Source organism: Corticium candelabrum, chromosome 10 (genome assembly GCF_963422355.1).
Source record: "Corticium candelabrum chromosome 10, ooCorCand1.1, whole genome shotgun sequence".
NCBI classification, from domain to species: Eukaryota; Metazoa; Porifera; class Homoscleromorpha; order Homosclerophorida; family Plakinidae; genus Corticium; species Corticium candelabrum.
Window position 1 is genome coordinate 3,211,891 of NC_085094.1, and position 17,500 is coordinate 3,229,390.

At 41.0% G+C, this 17,500-nt stretch overlaps 4 protein-coding genes across 4 annotated transcripts in view; 3 read left to right on the plus strand and 1 right to left on the minus strand.

The window, feature by feature from the left end:
• Window positions 1–6,101, plus strand: part of LOC134185211 (histone acetyltransferase KAT2B-like) — an 8,049-nt gene extending 1,948 nt beyond the window's left edge. The window contains 15 exon segments of the mRNA XM_062652993.1: window positions 87–188; window positions 251–348; window positions 404–504; window positions 564–753; window positions 809–1,038; window positions 1,392–1,518; window positions 3,364–3,474; window positions 3,695–3,775; window positions 3,843–3,905; window positions 4,001–4,112; window positions 4,172–4,205; window positions 4,274–4,343; window positions 5,032–5,116; window positions 5,173–5,347; window positions 5,700–6,101. Of these exon segments, the coding sequence (XP_062508977.1) occupies window positions 87–188; window positions 251–348; window positions 404–504; window positions 564–753; window positions 809–1,038; window positions 1,392–1,518; window positions 3,364–3,474; window positions 3,695–3,775; window positions 3,843–3,905; window positions 4,001–4,112; window positions 4,172–4,205; window positions 4,274–4,343; window positions 5,032–5,116; window positions 5,173–5,347; window positions 5,700–5,712 (1,592 nt within the window). The 3' untranslated portion in view covers window positions 5,713–6,101.
• A 1,022-nt stretch (window positions 6,102–7,123) lies between these two features.
• Window positions 7,124–10,893, plus strand: LOC134185882 (uncharacterized). Its single transcript, XM_062653766.1, has 12 exons — window positions 7,124–7,267; window positions 7,381–7,498; window positions 8,347–8,402; window positions 8,465–8,581; window positions 8,815–8,977; window positions 9,055–9,117; window positions 9,187–9,227; window positions 9,893–9,990; window positions 10,050–10,131; window positions 10,192–10,332; window positions 10,393–10,492; window positions 10,559–10,893. The coding sequence occupies exons 1-12, from the start codon at window positions 7,232–7,234 to the stop codon at window positions 10,729–10,731; spliced, it is 1,188 nt and encodes a 395-aa protein (XP_062509750.1). The 5' UTR covers window positions 7,124–7,231; the 3' UTR covers window positions 10,732–10,893.
• A 1,869-nt stretch (window positions 10,894–12,762) lies between these two features.
• LOC134185212 (threonine aspartase 1-like) lies at window positions 12,763–16,355 on the minus strand. Its single transcript, XM_062652994.1, has 12 exons — window positions 15,788–16,355; window positions 15,383–15,501; window positions 14,167–14,284; window positions 13,963–14,047; window positions 13,825–13,904; window positions 13,651–13,754; window positions 13,475–13,588; window positions 13,264–13,412; window positions 13,156–13,208; window positions 13,033–13,098; window positions 12,898–12,968; window positions 12,763–12,843 (listed from the first exon to the last, which is right to left on the minus strand). The coding sequence occupies exons 1-12, from the start codon at window positions 16,353–16,355 to the stop codon at window positions 12,763–12,765; spliced, it is 1,608 nt and encodes a 535-aa protein (XP_062508978.1).
• Window positions 16,226–17,500, plus strand: part of LOC134185213 (uncharacterized) — a 12,543-nt gene continuing 11,268 nt past the window's right edge. The window contains exons 1-3 of the mRNA XM_062652995.1: window positions 16,226–16,596; window positions 16,686–16,744; window positions 17,352–17,500. The exon at window positions 17,352–17,500 is cut by the window's right edge and continues 16 nt beyond it. Of these exons, the coding sequence (XP_062508979.1) occupies window positions 16,440–16,596; window positions 16,686–16,744; window positions 17,352–17,500 (365 nt within the window). The 5' untranslated portion in view covers window positions 16,226–16,439. The remainder of the gene's footprint in view (window positions 16,597–16,685; window positions 16,745–17,351) is intronic.

Genomic DNA, 17,500 nt, shown 5'->3' on the forward strand with positions numbered 1-17,500 from the left:
AAGTTAAATGCAAATGACAATTTTTGCTTTACAACATCTTGGTTGTGTTAGTTGGTTATCTGTAATGATATGTATATTGATTGCAGCTACAAGTGTCTCATCAGCTACCAATGCGACCCTGCCTGAAACCTTACAACTTGCACCGTCTGCAAGTATATTGGATGTTTCACTGACCGAAGGAAATGAAGGTATCATTACCAACTACAGTCTTTCAAAATGAATTCATTTCTAATAGGTAATCACATTATAGAAGACGTATTGACTAGAGGATTAGAAGAGCACAACAAGGAGTGTAGCATCTCACCTGAAATTGTGTCACCTAGCAAACGAATGAGACTCGATAGTGGGGTCTAAAGTCAAATATTCAATGTTGTGTGAATGACTGTGTATGCTATTCCCGTAGGCATGCAGTGGCGACGGAACTGGGGGGGCCGTGGGGGCACGTGCCCCCACAAAATGCTCTCCGTTATCCATGTCATCTTGGCTGGTCATCACCGTGGAGACGTTAATGAAAGAAGACTAAGCTATTTTGGTAAAATCTAAGTATGTTTTATGTTGCTTAGTATTCCTAGGCATAGAGTTAGCAGTGTTCTTGGATTTCTATGGCCTGACAAACCGTTGTGCCCCCCCCACTCAGCAGAGGCTTCCTTCGCCTATGGCATGGACAATGAAACTTCATGCATCTTGGCTAAGGTCATCTCTACAACAAGTGATCCTGATGAGTTGCTTGGACCAGAAGTTGTCATTCTTTCAGTGCCGTTATGTGTGCTTGCTTTTTTATTGTGTGTATGTGCTTTGTTTGGTTTAGTCCTCAGGGAATGGAGCTCAAACAGCTCGGGGTGATTTGGCAAGAGAAGAGGAGAGACATAGTATTATTTCTTTTCGTATCATTGGAAATTCTTCTGGTCTTCTGCCGGTGCCACGACAGGAGGTGGATCGTCGGCAGCATCTTGTGTGGCTAATTCAACTCAGGAATGTGTTTGCACGTCAGTTGCCTCGCATGCCTCAGGAGTACATTACTCGGCTTGTTTTTGACACGTGAGTCATCCAAGCATAATGTACATCTTGTAGTTTGTACATGTGTGTTGCTTCTTGTGTTTGATGATTTGTTACCTTGCACACAGGTGCAAGTCCGTAAAGTAATGAGTTTCTTCGTGCATTGTCTGTCTGTCTCTACAGACCGTGAGATCTTGAAGTTGAAAGAATGACTTTTCTGCTATAAAAGTGCTGGGCATTTCCACGAGCTCTACAAATCGTAGATTTTTGTCGGCTACGCTTATTGTGTTGTTGCTATTGCACATGCTAACACTGCACATGCTTCTATTGCTGCACTAGCTTACAGTGCTGCTGTGCTCAGAGTATGTGCTCTAGAATGCTCTTGTTGGTGTTAGGAAACATCGATCAATGGTGTTGATCAAGGAAAACAATTTTGTGGGAGGGATATGCTTTCGCACCTTTCTCAGTCAAGGCTTTTCTGAGATTGTCTTTTGTGCCGTGTCATCAAATGAACAAGTCAAGGTAATTAGATTACTGATGGAATGGAACGCTTGTGTTGTAGAACACAAATCACGTTAATTAATTAAACATTGATGTATTTGTATGACTTTGCACTCTCCTGAATCTACTGTATGTCCGCGCATTTAGCTGCATGCCTGTTTAAGCCGGGGATTACCAGAGTGCTGGTATACCTCGGGGTATATCGGCATGCCGGAGAAAGAGAGGTGATATGACCAACCTCCCTGTAGACAGGACCCATAGATCTGTGCTGCATCCGTTCTTAGATATTGATTGAACTAACAAAAATAAACACTAACACGTATACTTTTTCATCTAGATGTAGTATCTAATCTACCCTATAATGCTTGATTTTCTCTGTCGTCATCCTCCTCTTTTTCATCATATGTCAACCCTGTGTGTTCTTTTACTTGTTCAAACCTGATCCTGTACGCACTGACGACACACTCCACTTTCCCTGCTTGGCAAATTTTGTTTTGTTCCACCAAGCTTGTCGTACATGTGTATTACCGCTAGCTTTTTCGATTGTGTATCAATCTTCTGCCACACTGCAAAGATCCATTCTCGTACCTTCTGGCTGTTCAACTCTTCTCTTTTGTAGCTGGGCTTTGGGGAAGCTGCAGTCTAGATCAATGAATCAAATTACGGCGTGCGCTTGTAGTAGAATTACCACGTATGTGTAGTTGCTCCCTTGCCATTACCAGCATGCCGGTATCGTTACCAGAGTTTGACAAGCAAGTTTCTGGTAATCACCGCTTACACCGGCATGCAGCTAAATGCGCAGAAATACTGTTTAATCAATCATTGAGTTTGTTCAAAATAGTTTTCAACATTAGATTTGTAGGTTATACGTGTCTTGTCCTGGGGCACAGTACAAATTATATCACAGTGTGCACAAGTCATGAGTGTTTGGTGTATTTTTGTTGTATCAGCCTGACTTTGTATCTTTTAGTTTACATATGTATGTTCTTCCAAATCTAATCTACCGTATTTGACCAAACAATTTTCTCGGAATTATTTCTTTGGTGCTGCCAAGGGAGAATTATTTGAGAGGAGGAATTAGTTGAGGAGGGAATAATCTCATGGATTCTGGTGGCTTTGTTTTACAACAGCTCGTATACGACATTGACACTAGAGACTTTAGAACGGTGCCAGATATAATAGAATTGATCTAGTAGATGGGCAAAATCAGCATCAAAATGAGGTCTCTATCAAGTATTTACAACTCCTCTCAGTTACTAATTCTTAAGTTACTAACCTGACTTACTACATCTAGAACACCCGTGAGTCACTGTTAGTATCAGAGTTACCAGTACTTACACAAATATTACCAGCAGTTGTTCATCATCTTTAGTGTTTGTTCCAGTAGGTCACATGATCTCCAGTTTGTGCAACTCTTTCCACCATGGATTTGGATTAACACCAACCTCTGCAAGGCTATTGCATTAGTGTGCTGCCTAGAGGAATGATGACAGCAAATCATGTCTTAGATCTTTAGCTATATCATCTCTTACAAGGTCCTGAAGAGGAACAGTCTTGTTGCTCAGTCTCTGGCTTTGTAGATCATGCCACATGCATTGCGATGATGCAATAGTAAGCACATCTTTAGCGGAATTTCACCTGTGTAGTTTTTTTACATGTATTAGCATGGGACTCATATCAGCATGGCGGAGATCTACTGTATTTGAGATAAGGGAATTATTCAGGAGAGGGAATTAATCGGTGGGGAATTGTTTGGTAAAATACTCTAGTTATATGCTAATAGAGTTTGATAAGTCATTATGTCGATCGCGACAGTGTTTGTAGGAATTCACATTTACTGATAGTTTTAATATTCATTGTTCTCAGGGGTATGGTACACACATGATGAATCACTTGAAAGACTACAGCATTAGATATGGGGTGTACCATTTTCTGACTTATGCTGATGAGTATGCCATTGGGTACTTCAAGAAGCAGGTACACACACACACACACACACACACACACACACACACACACACACACACACACACACACACACACACACACACACACACACACACACACACACACACACACACACACACACACACACACACACACACACACACACACACACACACACACACACACACACACACACACACACACACACACACACAGTACAGAAAACTGTCGGTTTTCAATTTTATGTTAGGGCTTTTCAAGGGAAATAAAATTACCCAAAGCTACATATTATGGTTACATAAAAGAATACGATGGGGCTACTTTGATGGAAGTGAGCCTTGTGATATGAATCAAGTTGATCTGTCTGTCTGTAGCATTGTTTCCTTGTGATTGCCTAGTGTGAATTGAACCCTGCTATTCCACACACACAACTATCTATCATTATAAGACGACAAAAGGAGGTGACCCAATGAATAATTTTGTGCAGTCTTGTTACACTAGCTGGCTGGACCCATTTGCTCAATGAAACACGTTGAATGTATTTATTGACTGTCAGGTTTTGCATGAACTGATTGAGAAGAAGCGGTCAAAGAAGAAAGTTTATCCTGGTCTGACATGCTTCAAACACAAAGTTTGAAAGATACCAATTGAGAGCATTCCTGGTGTTTGTGAGTTTATGTAGTTGATAATTGAGCTGATGTGGTAAAATTTGACGTGTTTCTTGTAGTGGAGTCAGGTTGGAAGCCTCCTGATAGTCACAGGTATTATATAGTATTTAGATAGAAATTGTATAATTGTATTTGGGTGTTTCACTTTTGAAAAACTGTAGCACTGAATATGTGGGTGAAGAGCCTGCAGCTTTGCAATCACGTATCAGACAAATGTTCAATGAGGTCAAGGTGAGAATATAATACAAATTTTTTCTTCAGACTTGTCGGCAAATGGTGTTTGTGAGTGTTCAATGAACATGGTTGTCTGGACATACAGTACTCCACACAGGCAACATCACTTGTGTTTTGAGTGCAACATAACTGAAAACTGTCTGATCGTCTATCACTATATCTATGTCTGTCTGTCATCTGTGACTTAACGTGTAGTACTAAATGTCTGGCTTGGGCTTGTGTTGCCTTAATTTCTTTGCTGTGGTATGTATGAAGCCTCTATAATAGCATCAACTTGCTGGAGTTACAGGTTATACGTAGTATACTGTGGCTTAGTATGAACTAAACTGACAAAAAGGTGATTCTATTTATTCAATAATTTATTTATTTATTTATTTATTTATTAATATTTATTTTTTATTATGAACTTTTAGTTATTGCCTTATGTATTTATTTATTTATTTTGTCTCGCTATATATCTTTTATTTATGGCTACTCTGGAGATTATTTGCAAATTCAAACAAAATGTAATCTTTCATGTTACCAGAAGATCTATTTATGTAAACGATTTATGTTGACTGTGACTAGTGGAGACCCAGTACTGTGGTCAGACATCTTAATTAATACTATCTTTTCTAATGTTGTTGTTAATCAGTAGAGTTATAATTATGTGTCAATATTTACATCAACTAATATATTTCCTTAGAGTCATCCACGTACTTGGCCATTCCGCAGACCTGTAGATAGAGAAGAAGTTCCAGACTACTATGACATCATACGATTTCCAATGGGTAAATGTAGTGTTTAGACCTTTGTGTTTACACATGTCTGAGTGGTTATCTGTTAGATTTGCAAACCATTGGACAACGAATAAGGTCTGGCTACTATGTGAGTCGAAAACTATTTGTAGCAGATGTGACACGGATGTTAAACAACTGCATGACATACAATGATTCAGATACTGACTACTATCAGTGTGCAGTAGCTTTGGAGAAGTTCTTTGCATCAAAGATATGTAACTGGTAAACACAGCATAGTGACTGAAATGTTACGCGCGTAAATATCAACATATTTAAATTTCAATTATTGAACTTACCCACTGATTTGATCTATGGTTTGTGTTGTGCACATGTGTGTGTGCACGCACACGTGCATGTGTGTGTGTGTGTGTGTGTGTGTGAGAGAGAGAGAGAGAGAGAGAGAGTGAGTGAGTGAGTGAGTGTGTGAGTGTGTTATGCTTTCATTGTTTGGAATTGAAAGCTACACATGTGCACATTGTGAAATGCCCCTATTTCTTGTCAATTTGTTTCTTACAGAAAGTATTTAAAACCAATCATGTGAGGTATGTAGGTATATAGCTCATGTAGTTTGCAGTTATAGTGGATAGGACATTTCTCATCCAACACAAGCTGAGTCTACAGAGGACAACTGCAGAAGCATCTATAGATAAAGATACCGAGAAGTTACGGCATTCAAATACATCAAACTGGAAATATAAAAGGGGACTCTAGAGACTTCAGTGATTGCAACCATACTGACTTGTCTTCAGACAAAGTTAGTGTATGTAGCAGCCAGAGGAATGCATATATAACAAAATACTTTGGTATAGGTCAAGAATAGATCTAATATTGCAATTCCATACATTTTCTAGGATAGAAATTGTGTGACACTCTACATAGAATGTACACTTGCAAGCTGACCCTGGTCTATTGCAAGACTTGCTACTGGTAGGTTTATTATGTTGTGTACCGTACAGTATTGCTTGCTGTAAACTGACAATGTCCTTGAATGCGTTTGTACGTTACTATGTTTATGCCTACTCTGAGTACTACCAGCTAATACATTTGATATAGAATGGAAACCAGTTGCGTCTTTCTGGGCTAGAAGATGCATGTTTTTGTAGCTACCACCGATGTCTTTTAGGTTAGAGGATTAATGGATATCGAATGTGCATAGGTGACCGAACCGGGGCCATGGGTCACAGTGCCCCCACAAATTCTCGACGCTATCCATGTCACATAGAAACTGATAACATCGACAAAACGAACTGAACTAACACCACAGTTGGTTTCCTGTCTTTTTCCTGTGTAGCATGTCTATATATGATTAATTAATAATACATTTAGTCTTGTTGTGCTGAGGGAAAATGGCATGGCTCATCTCGTTTTGTATCCTGTACTTGACGGGCTTGTAGTTGAAATAATTAATTGCAGTCTGACAACCGATTGAAGCAGACCAGTCTATACTCACAGCTAAAGATAAAGATTGTCCAGGATTAATATTCTGTCTTGTCTATTTTCATCTCTAGTTCTGTTATGATGTGACCCGCCGTGCTCTCTCTCATCAGTTGGTCGATATATCTGGATCTACTTGCATGCCAAGGAGACCTTACTGCTTTATTTTTTGCATGCATACCTAGGCCAAGAAGATCTACGTGACCAATTGCTTACTAACTCTCTAGTATTGTCATGCTAGAGCTATTTGCAAAGTTTGCACAAACAATTACTGTCAAACTGATTTTGATCCGCCACTCCGTCATCAGCTCGAATTCGTGGATACACGAGACCAGCTTGCATGACTAATTGTCTTTATTAATTGATTAATTGTTAGCTAGCTAGGATTGTAGCTAGAACTATTTGCAAAGTTTGCACAAACAACTGTTTGTGCATCCGCAGGCCCACTGCTATTCCAATCTTAATTTAATTAAGCATGAAACAATAATAGCCTATGACAATTATTGCCAACTTGGCGTTCTAACGTAATCACATCCGGGTACCAACATGCTGCAACACTACAACCGGGGGCTCGTATAAATTAGACAGCAGAAAGGAATGACGAAGGTGGAGAGTCTATAAAGGCACAGGACAGGACAGAACGATACTCACTGCACCAAGTCCAAGAGAGCTATGTCAAGCATCTTTAGCCGTTCGAAGCAACTGCTGGTAGGCACACTGAGTCAGTCTTGTAGATTTGTATAGTACGTAGCTAGCGCACGTTGCGTGAATTTGGCACCATCCCTCAGCTAATTAATTGCCTTCATTGCACTTGAATATAGGAAGAAAGGGTCGGAGAGCAACTTGTGGTGAGCGCCAAGAAGAATGAAGTCGTCTATTTGTACAAGTGCCGTCAGTGCACCGTGACGTTGCCGGACAAAACTGCAAAACTCATTGTTGGTACGCTTTCTAAATTTCAATTCATTGGTAGTTGTCTAATTCCTTTGCTAGTAAGTGATAATTTATAGCCTTTCTGGCTGTCTAGAAAGTGTTCTGTTAATAAACAATTAACTAACTCTCTTGAGTAAGTAATCATGGCTTACTCCCAATGCATGATGATTAATTTTCGCTTGCTGTATCTGGTGCTTGACAAATTAAGTGGCCAGCTAGGTTATCGACGTTGGCCAACTTTCGACCAAACTGATTTTGAAACTACACATTGACAATATAATTTCCACTATAACACATTGCAATTTTCTCTATGACTTATGCACAAGGGCTGGTGCAATTGTTATAGCCAAAATGACAGGTGATGCAATTAAGTACCCTGAAAGAAGAAATTTGTGCTGGAGAAAAATTGTTTTTTCTAGAAACATCACTACTTGTGCGGAATTAATTTGTGCGACAATAAGGCCATGTGCAATAAGATCATGCGCAAGGAAAAATATATGTGAAATTTATTGTGTGCGATGGGCTTGTGATCGCACAAAATCGCACGATTTTTTCTCCCGCACAAATTTCTTCTTTCAGGGTATATCCTACTTGCGTTTATTGCTTGATGAGTATGACAATGACAGAAGCATTGAGTAGCATACAGTTGATCAAAACATCACACCTATTGGTGTCTTCAAAAGTGTCTTGATATAATTAATTAATGCGATAACATCAGCCCAATGCAGCAGGTAAATAAGTAAAGCTAAACCGATCGACAGTAGTTTGATTTAGTGTAACCAATCAAAACTATATGTTCACATTACCTCAGTCAATATAATTCAGTTGCAAATCATTGTTTCCTTCTTATATAACAGATAGCTGTGATGAAGTGGAGATTTTGCTAAATGATGGTTTAATGTCTGGGACTGTTGTAAGTGGTTAAATTCTGCTGTAAGAACTAAATGCATTTGGGTTCTGAAATTTGTTTGGTAGGATGTAATGAAAAGCAGTCATACTAGATTGATAGTAGCTCCTGGCGTGAGTTTGCCGACTCTTACTATTGAATCGTGTGATGACTTTCGATTGGTGTTAAGGAATGTGAGAACTCAGGTATATCAATAGATGCAATAAAGGGAGAGACAGACAGACTGACAGGCAGACAGACAGGCATGCAGGCAGACACACAGGCAGACAGACAGACAAACAAAATATGGACAAACATATAAATAAACAGATGGTTAGTCTAATACAGACATATAATTATTGATTAATTTTCATTAACAGCTAAGACGGGATGTGAGGCATATCTGCCGTTTGCAAACTACTAACCGTTGTATTTTCAGATGAAAGCAATCTATCTGCTCAATACAAAGAATGTCAAAGTCGTGTGTCGTTCTGCATCAGAGGCATCATATTCTCTTGACCTTCCCGCAGGAAGCGACCCAAGTCAGCAGTTTGTGTCTTGCTGGGCTGGAGACAAATTTACCGTTGATGCTGTAGTCAGAGGTAAACAGAAAAATGGCAAATCACAAAGTTTATTTACATACATACGTAAATAGCTCAATTCTGATTTGGATATATAGAGGGGGTTGGATATCCAACAACCGCAGCAAAGAAGGAAGAAGCAGATAGGAGAGCTGAATGCAGTAAATGACTGTACATGTATAAATAGATTGTTACAATTGTTACTCATCCATACATTTTTGAACATTTAGTGAAAGAACGACTGAGCAACCTAGTAGAAGAGTCAATCAAGGTTGGTCCAGCCACTGCAGCGGGTAGTGGCATGAACACTGTCTTGGAAACCGGACCTGGAGTCTGGGAGTTACGTGCGAATCTAGCAGCACGACCTGCAACTGCAAAAACAGTTAACATGTTGAAGGTAGATATTATTAAGCCGTTGGTCCTCGTCTATATTTTGTGTATACCAGTTGTGTCTGTTTCTAGGCTATTCCATCGGCAGCACACATGGCAATTGTTGAGATGCATAAGAAAGAGCTAGTAAAAGCAACGGTGTCTCAGAATGTAGATGGTCTGCATCGTCGCAGCGGAATTTCTGCAGAGGAAATTGCCGAATTGCACGGCAACACGAATTTAGAGACATGTGAGAAGTGCAATCGACAGTATCTTAGAGACTTTGAAACAAGGTAGTATGTCATATGTATATCGCTTCACAAGAGTACCAATTTTTGAACACTTTCTAATAGGACTGCATTCGGAGTGTTTAATCATGTGACAGGTCGACAGTGTGACGATCCGGATTGTAATGGCAGACTGATGGATTCAATCATCAACTTTGGAGAAAACCTTCCTGAGAACGAGCTGAGAAAGGCATTCTCACATGCAATAAAGGTCTCCAGCAAACGAACAACTCAAACTTAAAAAAAGTGTCAATAACTTTTTTGTTCTTTATCCGCGTAGGCTGATCTCTGCATTGTCTTGGGTTCCAGTCTTCGAGTTACTCCTGCTGCTCTTGTTCCTGAAGAAGTGGCCAAACAGGGAAAGCTAGTTATTTGCAAGTTGGTACTCCTCATCTCATCGATTTCTGCCGTTGTGCAGAGACTGTGTGTTTGTTTAGTTTGCAGCAAACACCTCTGGATGATTGTGCTTCGTTGGTAATCCATGCAAAGTGCGATGATGTTATGGTCGGAATAGCCAAGGTGTGAACATATCTGTATTGCTGTCTAGCTGTCCAAATTATGTTGCGTCGAAATCTTTAGAAACTCCAGTTTGAAATCCCACCATTCAAAGTTCCAAGACGGCTGCAGTTTACAAGCAAGCCGTCTCAGGAACATGGGAGGTATGTTGTCAGCATCAATGGGCTGGACGAATCATCAGACATTCCATACTCATTTATTCAAGTTGGTCCACGCAGTGTATGCAGCTTTGAAGTTTGAGTATTAGAAGTCTATACATTGTAGGAAATAGAAGTGGCTATATTTTCAAAGAAAAATGCCGTTCTGAAAACACATCTGAAAGTCAACTCAGAACCAATTGAGCTGGAATTTAAAGCAGTACAAGGTACAGTCACATATGAGCCTTAAACCATTGATACAAAAAGACAAAATGTGCATGACTTAATTGTAGGAGCAGCATGCAAAGCAACAGTTCGTGTCCATTTCCATGGACACTACGGAGAGGTTCCACTGGAGCTAGATAATAATTTTGTATGTGGTCAGTCACAGAAAACAGTGTGGAAAATGGCGTACAATCCTTTGACTGGAATATGGGAGACTGACGTACTCCACAATACAGACTAGAATCTAAATACTATGGATGCCTTTCTTGCATGTCCATACGTATAGAAACGTTATCATGGGAACTTGCAACTTTATTGTCTGAGTGAGACAGATAAAACTATGTGTTGGTATTGTGTTGCCTGTATTAGCTGGTAGACTGCTTGCATTTGTAGTGCTTGACCAATGTTTTGGACGACTGGCATTTGTTATTTTCTATGATAATATCATGCAACATGAACCGTGCAGCTCATTGATAGCAAGTACTGCGGCTACTCTAGCTGCAGGGACATGTGCGCGGCGATGATAGTGATTATGAAGGAAATTCAGAGTGAAATGTCCATTGCAGCTCCATGACCAGAGAAAGGGCTGAAGAGTGAGGTGGTGATTATGTGGATTAGGCTAGGTACACAGACACGGCCAAACAAGAGCATCATGTCATCAATGGCATGTATTGTCTTTGTGCTTATTCAACACAATGTAAACAGCATCCAGATCTACTGAAGTTTAAAGAGCATGGGTACAGTCAGACCTTGTTATTCTGACACCCGATACAGGGAGTCCCCAAGAGTTTTGAAGGTCCCGCGGCAATTGTTATGATCACGGCTGCACAAAAGGTTTGGTCATGCCCATTTCGATTTTACGGATGCCGCCCCATGAAAGCTTTGATGCAGGTTTGCTTACACTGACATTCCATGACCACAAACTGTTGTCATGGAATGCTCAGGCCAAAAAGGAACAGAGTGGTTTATTTTTAAAGAAAGTTTCCCTCTGTCTTAGTTCACTGTTCTTGACCACATGATAGCTATATTAAGCCTCACAGCCCGTGGAAAATTTGCAGACCTCAATAAGCTGAGAACCTAGTACGTAGGACAGGATTAAGGGCTAGAATCTACAGAACTCTTTTGCATGTTACAATCAGATCTGACATATAGTGGGCGGTGCTGACAACCACTGCATGTTGATCTTTGAGTACTTGTATTACAATTAAGTTTATATCATACGACAGTCTTTGTCCTAATTGGTCTTCAAATACAAGTCCCATTAGCTAATCACTGCCTACTCATGCAGCAAAGCATGGCGGAGAGCTGTGCCTTTTGTATGCTGGGGACAACCTTGCGATAATCCGACACCTTCACTTTCTGACGAATGTACACGTGAAACCAATTTATGTGTTTCACTGCGGATTTGTACGGATAATCCGACAGAAACCAGCAGGACAAACGTCGTCGGAATAATGAGGTCTGGCTGTATCGAGAATTGGGGCAAGTGTGTTATTGAGATTAATGCCCCTGCAAGAACACACAGTTTAGCTGGGTGGTGCATGCTGTACATTTTTCGAATGGCACAGCTATTACACATAGACAGGCAGATTGTAAGTGGACTACTGAATAGACCGGTAGACAGATACAACAGACTCACTAACTAGAGCCTGCAGAACAGTGTGTATATGTTGTGCACAAAGCATAGATTTGGACAATCCATGAATTGCCTGGTACAATCCATGGATTGCCTGTACCAACTATGGATTACCAATACAAACCATGCAACCCTAACAATAACCCTAACTCTAACTCTAACCCTAGCCACGGTTTGTCCGTATCCGCGCTTTGCACATGACATATACATTACAGAGTGATAGAGACAACTGAGCAAGACTAGATAGATTAGAAGAGTCAGACCTGCAAAGAACGTTGCTGGCAACACCAATTTGAAACATGCCAATGAATAGTGCAAGTAGCAATACAGTAGAGTATCTCGGCAGTTTGACACAGGGTGATAGATGCCATTTGGTATCTATGGTTTATATCATGCACACAATCACGGACGGGATTTTGGACCATTCAGAGAGCTCACACAGCTCACGTACAGGTACAGTATGAGCCCGATAGACTGGCTACTTCTATTCATTTCAGAAGTCTCCCACGAACCACAGAACAATCTTATGTGTACATTGGCATGGGCAACAGTCTCAACAATGAAATAATTAAAATCATTCCATCACAGAAATATAGAAAATGACTTGCACTATTGTTTAATAAACTACAATTAAGACTATTGCAGACATGAAGGTTGTAGACGTCTGACTGCACCACCAATTGTCAGTGACCCCTTTTTCCCTTTTGATATTAATGCCTGTAGCAGAAAATTTGCCACAAAGGTGTGGTAGAGAAATTGTTATCAAGTCACCTTTGGTTTTGTATCTTGAATGGACATATAACCAATGCACATTGTTTGTGTGGAGTGTATCCACAGCAGTTCTGTCATGCAGTCAACACAGTGAAATACAACATGATGTGCTCGTGCATCATACAAACATGTTACCTGCTACTGGAGAGTCATACTGCAACAGTACCACTCCGGCTTGGCTCAAGTGATCGTCACGTTGTCCTCAAAACATCAGCCAAACATAAACCATCTCACTTGCATGAACGAACACACACCTACCCACAAAAGCATCCGAAAAAGCATGTTTCAGTGCATCCGCGGGACTATGTGAACTACAGAGAGATCATTTTCAATGAGACGATAATAGCTCAAGATGCATTGCTCAACTTTTTCCGAACTGCCTTTGCACACGACATTGCCATCAGAGCTTTTATAAGCTGCTCACCGACGCCAGTAGAACTGCAAGCTACACCGGGTAAATGGTCGTCATCGTCATTAGGGTTAACTGCCCAACAACCACTTCCAAACACAGCAGCCTGGGCAGCAATCATCAACTTTATATCACACGGTATATTAGCATTGGCCATGTGGAGTTTACCTGACCAACGCGTCCGGGCAGTTTTAGTAGAATTCCACCACTCGATGTGCCAGCACTCATGCAGTGGCGACTGTCGACACATACAGCACCAACAGTATCAAGTCGGTGATCACTCTACCACACGTCCACACACATACTGTACATACAACATCAGCAACAGCCGAACTAATGCAAACCTCGGCAAACCCATCAGGTTTGCAATGATACACGGGACTTTGGGACATCGATTCTGCAGCATCTAATGCCTTTTTATACTTCAAATAACAACTCATGGAGTCTCCTTGACGACACTCATCATATAATATCGATATCAAACCAAAACATTTTAGCACTGTATGCAAGAGAGCTACCTGTTATGAGGTCCGATGGATTGATTATCTCTAGACTGTAGGATTTTGCATATTGTCTAGCTCCATCTCCAACTAGAAACCTTCAAATCCAGTAAAAGTCAGCTTGCCAGCATTTAAATATCAAGAATCGTACATTACAATGGTGCTACTCGGCCAAGTGACATTGTGCCTTTCCTCTCTTCCAACAGAAGTTTGGCAGCAACATTTATAGGATTCTTTACACCTATTATATATCAAAGACATCATTTTGATGACACATATTAACTATTAAATAATTTTAGGATGTGGCCAATTTTTTAAATGCAAAAACGTGCGTTTGCAATAGTATCAGTGAATTCGTACCAGCTACAGCTCCAATGGCTCCAAAACTGCTGTCGCCAGTCATGATACTTGCATCGCACTCGACTTTTCCTTCCAAGTTCAAATTGAAGTCAAAACCGGCATTAGTGCAACTGTCATTCTACATATCAACATACACCACATATTCCAATACACTATATGCACGTGATTGTAGACATTTTTAAATGCGAGTGATTGTGGACACTCTTAATTAATAAGAGAAAATGTGCCAGACCAACTACGTTTCTTGATGCTCAGATTCGCCAGTCCCGTACGTTTTGAGATTGCAAAAATAAAAATAAAATTTAATGTGTGCATGCTCAATGATATCATGCTCGCTGTAAATGACTTGGTAGTATATACATCCTACGACTACATATTAATGCCTCCGCAAGTGTTAACAGTGCATGTGGTCAAGCAACTGTTCTGCAGCATTTTTTGTTTTAGTGTCCATGTTGTTATCTCACATTTGTATGTTGCAAAATGAAACTGCACATGCTAAAATTGTCACATGATCATTACTTTTTATTTTAGTTTCAATCGGTTTGTCTAGGTTTTATGTCCAAATATCCAAGCATAAAAAAATTTAGTTGGTCTGGCCTGAGTGTTGAACCAGACTCACACAATGTATTACAGTAATACACTGTATTGAACTACTGTCTGGTATTGCTAATTACAACATAGCCAGAAAAGAAATGATCTAGCTAGCTCACATCCTGCACTTACCAATAACAAATGTTAAAGCTTACATGACTTCTTGTTCAACTGAAATAAAATCAATCAAAAATTTTTTGCCAGTTAATTAAGCAGATGACACAAACAACTTGAAGGTTAATTATAAACATGAATTTAACATATGAGAATTCAGCCAATGTTATCCACTGACTCGGTCTAGAATGCGTTCAGTATAATTATATCCGAATGATTGCAACAACTCAAATCCCAATAATTTATTGCATCATGTAGAATATACAGTTCACAGCGATAATGTTTCTCGTGTTGATATTAATAATTAAGTTTTTGCTAAGTTATTCCACGCATGCGCGTACTCTTTCAATTTATACCTAGTACCATTTACAGCAACACGTGTGCCAGCTGTACCTCCAAAACTTCAATTGCCCTGCAGGCACCAGTCAGTGCACTGCTTGTAGTCCCTGTCACAATAGCTAAATCACCTACACGAGCACTTGTACCATGCAAACTTTTAGAGTCTCCTTGCCTCACGACAAGCACGTTTGCATACAGAAATGTAGTCTGTAACGTACGCGTGATAGCCGGCCCCTTTAAGAAAACAGTTATAAGTCTGGAAGTTGGGAACGAAACGAAGAAAATTGTAACCTGCGTGAACCGCAATCATACTAAAGCACGTGGCCGCAAAGATAGGTCCCGGATAACTTAACCTGCGTGTCATGCTCAGCGTACGTCAAACTGTTGTTTCTGTTCACCAGAGTGAATTCTGTTTATTGTCACGGTTACTGTTGTATCGATTTGTTATACCGGCGGCATCTAAACGTGTTGTCTGCCGCTCATTTGCAAAAGGTTGGTCTGCTCTGTTGGTGTGTGTGTGGGTGGGTGGGTGGGAGGCGTCCGTCCGCTCTCAGCTCCATATTTCCTCCTCCTAGACTTCCCAGGGGCACCGCAGAACGCATTCCCGACGGTGGGCTTGATAGAGTTACGTTGGCGTTGCCACAATTTTTATCCAAAACGCCTTTCTTGCAGCCCGACATGTCACCCTCTTTGGATACTCTCGGCGGTACCGCAGACTTGAGATAGCATCCGCTCTTCGGCTCGAACACCCAAGCAAAACACTTTTCGTCTCCGTCGCAGCGAGCTTCGCACTGTCTGTAGTTCTCCATGCTCGACGATGTCGGAACGTGCAAGTAATCGTTGCCAGGAAAGTCGGTGTTGACCTCGATTGTGCTCGCATTCGGTTTGACGTCGGACGTTTTGACTTCAAACAAGTAGGGCAGACCGTTGATGTGAAACGACGAACTGCCTTGACCCATGTACGTGTAGCCTTCGTTGTAGATCGACGAAATGGTCGAGATCGTGAAGTTCTGGTCGAGTCGCACGACGTCGAAGTTGCGGAACTGCAATGAGTCGATGAGGTCTGGTATGCTGTCCGAAACAGTTGCAGCAGCGTTTGCAACAGGAATGGATATCATGAAAGAAAGCAATAGACAACAAGCCATGCGGTACCGCTGAGTACGTGTCACTTGTACTGTACTGTACACTCTATAGAGTGACCTTAGGTAACGCACGTTAAGGGGTATGCTATGTGTACCGCCCACTTTATCTTGTTGAAATTAACTTGTTTATGTGTTTCTCAATTTAATCTTTTATGGGAAGGAAGAAGGGAACGAAAGGCCAGAAGAAAGGCTGGGATAAAAAGCCTCGTCAGAAGCAGCAAGTTCCCAAAACTTCGTCATCAGGGTGAGGCCCTCTATCGTTTCCATGAGGATCTAGATCGCATGTCGTGTCACCGTGTTGTGTGAGTCGGACAGTAAGATTCTGGTGTGTAGGAGTGATGATGAAGATGTGTCAAAGAAATTGGAGGAAACGGATACACAGCGAGAACAAGGTGTGTGTGTGTGTGTGTGTGTGTGTGTGTGTGTGTGTGTGTGCGTGCGTGCGTGTGTGTGTGTGTGTGTGTGTGTGTGTGTGTGCGTGCGTGCGTGTGTGTCTTGATAAGACGCGACTGACACACACACACACACACACACACACACACACACACACACACACACACACACACACACACACACACACACACACGTCGCTGTTGCATGCCATCATGCCATCTCTGTCACATGTAACTGTAACAGTTAGGTGCATGTATTACATTGTGGACCCAACGCTTTGTCTTGGACCATTCATACATGTTGTAGTACGCTATTTGTTTGGATCTACAGCAGACGACGTACTTCCCACATTTTTATGCTAATGAAAAATCACCCCTAAAAATGACACAAAACTTCACAAAGCACAAGAACCAAATTACATCACACTAGCTGTCATACAGCTAGTTTGTGTTTATGTTTTTGTCTGTGTGGATGTCTGTGTGTCTGTCTGTGTGTCTGTGTGTGTGTTTGTGTCTATGTTTGTCTGTGTGTCTATTTGTATGTTTTTGTGTCTGCCTGTGTGTTTTTGTGTCTGTCTGTGTGTTTGTATGTCTGTCTGTCATTTAGTTGCCATTAGTTTGTGGTGCTGATGATGTGTGGGTCTACCTGACTTGCATCCAAGCCTTGAATTCACTTGACACAACAGATGCGATCACACTCGGCTTGGAGACCGTCCCTGCCCACATGATATCGGTAATGCGAGCCGAACTGTGGAA

Excerpts from the sequence above, each read along its gene's own strand:
- LOC134185882 (XM_062653766.1), top strand. The coding sequence starts at position 7,232 with ATGTCAAGCATCTTTAGCCGTTCGAAGCAACTGCTG. Across the intron at positions 10,333-10,392 it reads TTCCATACTCATTTATTCAA|GAAATAGAAGTGGCTATATT; the intron begins GTTGGTCCACGC and ends TATACATTGTAG. Across the intron at positions 10,493-10,558 it reads GGAATTTAAAGCAGTACAAG|GAGCAGCATGCAAAGCAACA; the intron begins GTACAGTCACAT and ends ACTTAATTGTAG.
- LOC134185212 (XM_062652994.1), bottom strand. The coding sequence starts at position 16,355 with ATGGCTTGTTGTCTATTGCTTTCTTTCATGATATCCATTCCTGTTGCA. Across the intron at positions 13,589-13,650 it reads AACCTGATGGGTTTGCCGAG|AGTGATCACCGACTTGATAC; the intron begins GTTTGCATTAGT and ends GACGTGTGGTAG. Across the intron at positions 12,844-12,897 it reads TTCAAGATACAAAACCAAAG|GCATTAATATCAAAAGGGAA; the intron begins GTGACTTGATAA and ends TTTCTGCTACAG.